The following is an 8,931-nucleotide window of genomic DNA, read 5'->3' on the forward strand; positions in this document are numbered from 1 at the left end:
TTACAAATTGCTTTTATTCTCCAGCCTTTATACCATCATACTGTCTAAGATGTTCATTTTGCTTTGAACTGAATTGTTCTTACCAAAAGCATATGCAATTTGTTAGCCCCATGAAGGAGTAGAAAACATCCATCATAATTATTGGAATTTTCATTAGATGTAATCCCAGCCCATACAAGATCCCTGCCCTTAAGATGAAAGAAGCTAATGGTATGGACTGGTTGTGTACAGAAAAAAACCTCATGAAGTAGCAGAAGTATCAGATTTCTCAGACATTGTATTTGTATTATTACAATAAGCTACTAACCCTAACCCAAGCTGTCAATTTAGCTGTTATGCTGAACAAATTCTTCTATAGATTAGTTTTTGGTTTGGTATATTCCTTGTTATCATGATGTATAATTTTAAAGAAATTCTTTTTTTTGGGGGAGGTCCGGTTGTGGGGCCTGAACTCTGGGCCTGCGTGCTGTCCCTCAGCTCTTCAGCTCAAGGCCAGCGCTCTACCACTTGAGTCACAGCACCACTTCCGGCTTTTTTCTTTTTTGCTTATGTGGTGCTGAGGAATCGAATCCAGGGCCTCAAGCATGCAGGCAAGCGCTCTACCACTGAGCCACCTTCCCAGCCCTAAAAGAAATTCTTGAGGAGAGAATTTAAGTTCATTCTTTTTGTTTCCTTTTCAAGTTATGCCAATTCTGGTGATACTTTGTTTAATATGTGAATAAAATTAAAACATTAAATTTGTTTATGGTTGTTTTATAAAAGTGTCATCTCTACTTGCATATGTTATAATTTGTTATCAACTTCTTTTTAATGATAGACGAATCCTTAGTTCTGTGGAAAAGAGCAGACAGAAATATAAGCCAGCTTCTCTCACAGTGGAGTTTGTTCCTTTCTTTTATCGTAAGTAACATACTAATTCATTTTACTTTGATTTTCATTTTATTTTTATTATTCTTTTTTCCTTACTCTTGATTTTGACTTTAATTCAGCTTTGTGAATCGATAAGATAAAGGTCATTTAAGAATATGTCACTGGAGTAGTTATTCATGTTTGGCTCTCATTATGTCTGGTTATGATTGATTTACTTGTATTTTTCTGAGCAGAAATTTTTTTGGGTGAATTGAATATTTTAATGATGGTTGTATATTTTAGAACTTCAGAATGTTTATAAAAATCTTGTCTAGGGGTAATCTGTGGTAGAGCATGCACAAGTCTGTGGATTTGATCTTTAGTCCCTTTACCTCCCACCCCATCCCCCCAAAAATAAAACCTGAGAAACCAAATCAAACAGCAGTTATAAAAACCAGAGACATTGCCACTATGCCTGTGATTATTCTGTATTTTCAAGAATACAAAAAACTTCTCAGAATAAAAAGAAACACTGTATATATGTTTCTTGTATCTATTGCCTATTCAAATATATCAGATCTTAACATTTTGCCATGTTTACTTTTATTTTCTCATGATATAAAAGAAGATATAGTCCTTTCCTTCTTTCTTTCTTTCTTTCTTCCCTTCTTTCCTTCCTTCCTTCTTTCCTTCCTTCCTCTCTCTCTTTCCTCCTTCCTTCCTTCCTTCCTTTGTTGGCCATAGGGCCTGAACTCTGGGCCTGTGCACTGTCCATCAGAAATTCAGCTCAAGGCTAGTGCTCTACCACTTGAGCAACAGCACCACTTAGGGCTTTTTCTGCTTATGTGGTGCTGAGGAATTGAACCCAGGGTCTCATGCATGCAAGACAAGCACTCTACAACTGAGCCACCTTCCCAACCCTCATTTCTTTTCTTAATGAAGAGGATTACAGTGCCCACCATACATCACTACTAATAATACTCCCATGTCTATAATAAACTGTGCTTGGAACTAGTGTCACTTAGAAGGTATGGGACTAATACCAGTAGAAAATATAAAGTGTTTCTGTATGATGAGTTTGTTTGTTTGTTTGTTTTTTGCTATCCACAGGAGCTGTTCTTTAGTTTGTTAAGTACAACACTAGACTTGTGAGCATGGGAGCTATAAAATTACATTGATAGGATAGGCATAGAATATACATTTTCATTTCAAAAGAAGTTAATAGGAAGAAAGGTGACAGGTTTCAGACAAGTCTAAAATCTGGCAAGACAACAAATTCCATTAGACTTTATAGCTTGATTATAATCTACTTTCTTTTAGTATTCTGCCCGCTAGTCCCCTTTTTGTTAGTGATATCCCTTCCAGTTCAGAAGGGCATTCTCCCCCATTCTTTCTCTGAAAACCCTATCCTATGGAATACAAGAAGTCTAGCAGTTTATGTGCTTCATTCTTTTCCACTTTTTCTGTCCTCTTTTATATATTTCTTCTGGTTTTATAAGCCAGTCTTTATTCCTGGCCCCTACTGAGATAGCTAAATAAGTTCAGTAATTATACTTGTAATGATTCATCAGATGGTTTTTCAGTCAGTCCTTAGTGTTTTCTTCAGAACAAGCTTTCTAAATTTTTGCAATTTGGGTAGGGTGAGAAATTTAAAATATCTTCAAATTCTGATTCTTTTTTGCTTAATTTCTTCCTCAGTTTATTTTTCTCCTTACACATTTTTCTATAGTCAGAAGAGATTAGGTTGCTTAGAAATGGTCTTAACCAACTATCCATTTCATCACTTGTAAGTTTTACCTTTCATAAACTACTAGGAAAGGTTTAGCAGAGGTCCTTGCCAATTTCTAACAAGGATAGCATTTCCTCCAGTTTTTAGTAATTTCTACTTGTTACTAATTACTACTTGAGATCTTACCAGAATTTCCCTGAAACCCTTACATGTAGATATTACTTAAAAATTCCTCGTCTCTACACATTACCCAATTCCAAAGCCATTTCTACAATTTTAGGTGTTCATTACCTCTACTTCATACCAAAATCTGTTTCAATCTGCTCAGGCTAACATAACAAAATGCCATATTTTGATGGCTTAATGTTAGTCTAATTAGGTAATGTTAGCACCATCTTCTTTCCCTCTCTTTTTTGTGAAAGTATATTTAAAATTACTGTTATGATTACCCTAATAGTCTCCAGCAGAGCTGCCAGGTGCTAAAGTTTGAGTTTTAATTTAATTGTGGGCCAATTTCTGTGTGAATAGAAGGCTATTCAGATATTTTTCTTCTGTTTTTGTAATTTGTGTCTTTCAAAGAATTTATGGTTTTCACTTACGTTGTTAACTTTATGGACATAAAGTTTTTTTTAATATATGTTTATTATCTTTTCAAAGTCTGTGAGCTTTGGATTGATGTCCTATCTTTCATTCCTGAAAAAAATGCTCTCTCCTTTTTTTTCTTAATCAGTATAATTTGAACCATGTCCCCAATCCTAAGGAATTGTAAGGAATAGGTATTTGTTGTTGTTTTTTTTTGTTTTTGTTTTTTATTTTTTAAGTAAAGCAATTGTTTTAGCTTTATTTCACAGACTTCGGTATGCTTTTTAAATTTTTCATTTGGTTTAGATTATTTTCCAATTTTTCATCTTTTTGTATCTTTTCTTTTGTTGTATGCCTGTCCTTGGGCTTGAACTCATTCCTGAGCACTGTCCCTGAGGTTTTTTGCTCAAGGCTTGTGCATACCACTTGAGCCACACTCTACTTCCAGCTTTTTTGGTGTTTGATTGGCAATAAGAATCTTAGGGATTTTACTGCTTGGGCTGGTTTTGAACACAGATCCTCATAGTAGAATTATTATTAAAATAAAGAGGAGAAAACATTATAAATGTTAAAGTGGTTAAAGAGATGTACATCATTATAGTGATACTTGCTTTCTGGCCATAAAAATGAATAAGGTAAATGTATCTGTTAAAATTATTAATATCCGGAATTAAATATAAAAAGGTATGATTCAGTACATTCAGCTCTTTATAGTATAGTTGCCCTCCATATCTATAAATGCCATATCTTCAGGTTCAAGTAACTGGTTTGAAAATATGCAGGAAAAAATTGTATCTTTACTGAATATGTACAAAGTTTTTCTCATCATCTTCTAAATAATATGCCAACTACATAAATAGCATTTATATTTCATTGAGTAGTCTTGAGATGGGGGGATGTACTTAGACTATGTATAAATTTTGTGCCATTTTATATAAGGAACTTGAGCATGTATGTGTTTTAAAATACAAGGGTTCTGGAAGCAATCACCTGCATATACTGAGAAAAGATGGAAGTTATAACCTTTTTTTTTTTAAGGTAGATTAATACTGTAAGTTGTTGAAGAAGTTAGAAATGGACTTTCTATTAAGTTGGAGCAAGTAAGCCTGTAATCCTAACTACTCATGAGGCTGAGATCTAAGGATCACGGTTCCAACCCAGCCCGAGCAGAAATGTCCTTGAGACTCTTATCTCCAATAAACCACTCAGAAAACCGGAAGTGGCACTATGGCTCAAGTGGTAGAGCTCTAGCCTTGAACTGAAGAGCTGAGGGACAGAGTTCAAGCCCTACAACCGACCCTCCCCCCAAAATATATATCTTTTTCTATGCAGTATTTATTGTATGAGATCATGAATAAGATTCCTAAAATGGTTCTAATTTATGACTTCAAAATGTTTATAAGTTTTGCCTTTTGATGCATCTTTTGCTTTATTACAAATGATTCTGCATGTTTCACGTTGACATATTCAATGGATGACTCATGTTGTAGAAAAGAAATCTTATTTATTTATTTGTATATTATATTCACAGAATGTTTTCAGGAAAGTGAACATCTCAAGGAAAGTCTTAAATGTTGCTTACTACATCTCTTTGGAGCCATTGTAGCCGGTGGGCAGGTGAGGACAGTGTTGAAAGTTAATATACAACTTATAGTTAACAGTACAAAAAGCTTTCTATGGATGATGTAGTGAATTCTTTTTCTTTTTATAACATTATGAATCATATAAATATTTTTGAGTTTGTATTTTATTTAAAGTGAAATTTCTTCCAGAAAAATCTTGTAGACAACTAAGTAATAATACTGACAATAAAATTACTGGATACATACCCTAGATTTATTGAATTTTGGTATTATAAATTCATATTTGTGTCATTCTTCAGCTACTAGATTTTACTGTAGGGTATAGAGGAACTCAGTTCTAAGAATTGACTTGATGAAATCAAATACTAGCAGTTTGATTTCCAAAGTCATGTTAATTTAGCCCACTTTTCTGCTTACTTATAATTACTAAATACATTTATGCAACTTTTTTCATTGTTGTTGGTTGAAGGGCTTGACCTGGAGCCTGAGTGCTGTCCCTGAGCTCTTTTACTTAAGACTAGTGCTCTACCACTTTGAGTCACAGTTCCAGTTCTGGTTTTCTGGAGGTTAATTAGAGATAAGAGTCTCATGGACTTCCCTTTTTGGGCTAGCTTTGAACTGAGATCCTCAGATCTAAGCCTCCTGAGTAGCTAGGATTATAGGCATGAGCCACCAGCACCTGGCAACAACTTTTAATGTATGTTTTTAACAAATATAACTAGTTTTTCTTTATTATTTATGAAAAAGAATTTGTAGTAATTTTTCTAACTTGTGGTTCTGGTAAACTTTGAGTATGACTATTAGTTGGCAACTGGATTATAATTTAGAAAGAGCATTCTACCTTTGGCAGTTTGATATAGTCCCTTTGATAGATTCATGGTCTGTGTTTAGCCCTATATATGTTATGTATATGGATATATATGTATATGCATGTCTATAAGTATTTATGTCTGAAGTTTAACTTCTACATATGAGTGAAAGCATATGATATTTTTTGTTTTTAATTTTAATTTAATAAATTTGATTTAACTAAATTTGTACAGTTTTACTATAAGACATTTATTAAGGAAATATATATGTCACTGGGCTGTTATAGACTTATTTCAAAGGGATATAAGTTGGATTAGCTTGATCATAAAATTTTGAAATAAGCATTTTGTTTGCCATCTTATTCATTTCTGATTCTAAAAATGGAGAAATGACTAGCTATGTGCTTGGGCAATATTTAGATTACTTTTGACTTAGACAGAAAAACTGGATTCATTCATGTGAACTGATCTTGTCATCCTTAACACTAAGGCAGAGGAGCCAGAGAGTATTCATCATTTGGGAGAGACTTAAAAAAATTTTTTTTATTGTAAAGATACTGTGTAGAGTGGTTACAGTTACGATACTTTATTTTTTGAGGTTGGCTTGTCTTGCTAATGTAATATTCTCCAGTTGCATCTATCTTCCTGAAAATGATATGATTTCACTTTTCTTTATGGGTATGTAGTATTCTATAGTGTTTGCCTACATACATATTTACTGCAACTTCTTTATTCATTTGTTACTGCATACCTAAGTTGATTCCACCATTTGGCTATTGAGAACAGAGCTACAATAAACATATATGTGCAGATACCTTTAGAATATATGCCCATTAGTAGTAAGATGGGTCATAAGGAAGGTCTAGTTTTATTCTTTTGAGGATCCTCCATACTGATTTCCATAGTAGTTGCACTCCTTTATATTCGCACTGACAACATTTGTTGTTTTCTTAATGGCTACAACCCTGACTGGGATGAGTTAGATTCTTAGATTTTATTTTGCATTTCCTTTATGACTAAGGATGTTGAACATTTCTTCATGTATCTGTTAACCATTTATATTTCTTCTTGTGGGAACTGTCTAGTTTGCTTGCCTACTTATTAATTGGATAACTTGTTCTCTTGCTGTTTATCTTTTTAAGTCATCTTATATTCTGCATATTAGTCTTTTATCTGCTTAATAGCTGGCAAAGATTTTCTCCATTCTGTGTGTTGTCTCTTGATTCTCATGATTTCTTATTTCTGTATATGCAGAAACTCTTTAATGTAATATAATGCCATTTGTCAGTTCTTACTCCCATTGTTTGGGCAATTGGAATCCTAAGCTTATAATTTCCAGAGTTTTTCCTACATTCTCTAAGAGATTTAAAGTTTCAGATCTTACTTTGTGCTCTTTGTAGTAATGGAATTGATTTTAGTACAAGGTCAATATAGCAGTCCAATTTCAGTCTACAGGTGAATACCCGGTTTTCCCATGACCATTTGTTGAAGAAGCTGTTTTCTTTTTTCCTCCTCTATCGTATGTTCTTGAATACTTGTCAAAAATTAGTTGGCTGTAGATATGTGGTTTTGTTCCTATATTTCCATTGGTTTTGGGGGTCTGTTTTTGTATCAGTACCAGTGTTTTTATTACTCTGTAGTATGATTTGAAGTGTCATACCTACAGTGTTGCTTTTTTTTTTTTTAACTCAGAATTGCCTTTGTCATTTAAGGATTTTTTATGCATTCACACGAATTTTTGGATTGATTTTTATAATTCTGTGAAGAATGATACTGAGATTTTGATGGTATTGAGTTGAATTTGCTTTTCTCTTATGACAGTGTGACCATTTTCATGATATTATTTTTTGCCAATCTGTAGGCTTGGGATGTCTTTCCATCTTTTAATGTCTTTACTTTCTTTCCTCAAGGTTTTGTGTTTTCCCTGTTGCTATCATTTCTTCATTATCATCATGAATAAGAATTAATATATGTGAATGAAAATGGAGATAGTATCGCTATGAACTAATCATGATTCTCCATCTTGTCTATCTTAGATCCCAGTCTCCCTTCTTCCCTACCCCCCTCTGTTTTTTGGGGGGTTGTAGAGCTTAAACTCAGTGCCTGGGGGCTGTCCATGAGCCTCTTTCTGCTCAAGACTAGTGCTCTATCATTTGAGCCACAGCACTACTTCCCATTTTTTTTTTTTGGTCGGTCGTGGGGCTTGAACTCTGGGCCTGAGCGCTGTCGCTCAGCTCTTCAGCTCAAGGCAAGCGCTCTACCACTTGAGCTACAGCGCCACTATTACTTCCCATTTTTGAGTAGCTAATTAGAGATAAGAATCTCATGGGGACTTTTCTGCCCGAGCTAGGTTTGAACTGCAGTTCTCAGATCTCAGCCTCCTGAGTAGCTAGTATTACAGGTGTGAGCCACTGGCACCTGGCCTTCTTCCTTTTGGAATATAGAGAAAGGTTATTGTTAGTATCTAGTAACAAAACCCCAGAAGATTTGTGTACTGAAAAGTTAGTTTGAAAATCAAATAGATAATGAAATTCAATTTTTTTTATATACTAAGGAGACTCAAAATTTTTGTAATCAAACTCTGACTATAGTTAGATTTGTCTCAAGTCACCAGTTTGCTTCTTGAGTATGGAATCGATATAAGGGAATTTAGATAATTGAATATATAAACATATACAAATGATTTTGTCACAAAGTCTAGAAAGATTGATGTTTAACAGTACTCTCTTTTACCAAGGATAGAATATTGTTTCTAGGCTTACCATTGGCTTATTTGTTCTAAAGCTCTAGGAATACATACATGAAAACCTATCTTAAGAGTTAGGGTTTTAGGGCTGAGGTAGGTTTGAGTCCCATGGCTATCTCAAACTAGTTGTTTTGATATCAGATAAACTATTTTACATGTATTTCAGTTTATTTATAATGTGTAAACAGCAATATTTATAGTAGTTATAAGGACTGAACTGCATATAGTAAAACATAATATGCTTGCTACACTTGTAAACACTAAATTAGTCATAATTATGTGATAAGTTAGTCATAATCCTATCAATTAGAGTTGCATAAGTAGTAGGAATGAATAAAGTTATCCCAACTTAAGTTAGCTTTTCTCTCTCAATAAAAAACAAAGTTGTGGAGTTGAAGGTTTAATTCAGTACAATGTACCCTAAGCAAGTATCATGCCTGAGGTTCAATCTCTAGCACCAACAAAACAAAATAATCCCCACCCAACCAAATCCATAGTTAATATGTTAGATCTAGAATCTACAGGGACTTAGATTTCTTCTACATGTCATTCTGTTATCTTTACTTTTATCTCTTATGCTATGTAGGTTATAGAATTCTAGTCTTTTTTTTTTTTTTGTCGGTCGTGGGGCTT

At 33.8% G+C, this 8,931-nt stretch overlaps 1 protein-coding gene across 1 annotated transcript in view; it reads left to right on the forward strand.

Moving 5' to 3' along the window:
* Nbeal1 (neurobeachin-like 1) overlaps positions 1-8,931 on the forward strand; it is a 209,214-nt gene that overhangs the window by 44,868 nt on the left and 155,415 nt on the right. Inside the window, exons 8-9 of the mRNA XM_013015843.1 lie at positions 818-900; positions 4,692-4,777. Coding sequence (XP_012871297.1) covers positions 818-900; positions 4,692-4,777 — 169 coding nt within the window. The remainder of the gene's footprint in view (positions 1-817; positions 901-4,691; positions 4,778-8,931) is intronic.

Source organism: Dipodomys ordii, unplaced genomic scaffold, assembly GCF_000151885.1.
Source record: "Dipodomys ordii isolate 6190 unplaced genomic scaffold, Dord_2.0 Scaffold1, whole genome shotgun sequence".
Taxonomy (NCBI): Eukaryota; Metazoa; Chordata; class Mammalia; order Rodentia; family Heteromyidae; genus Dipodomys; species Dipodomys ordii.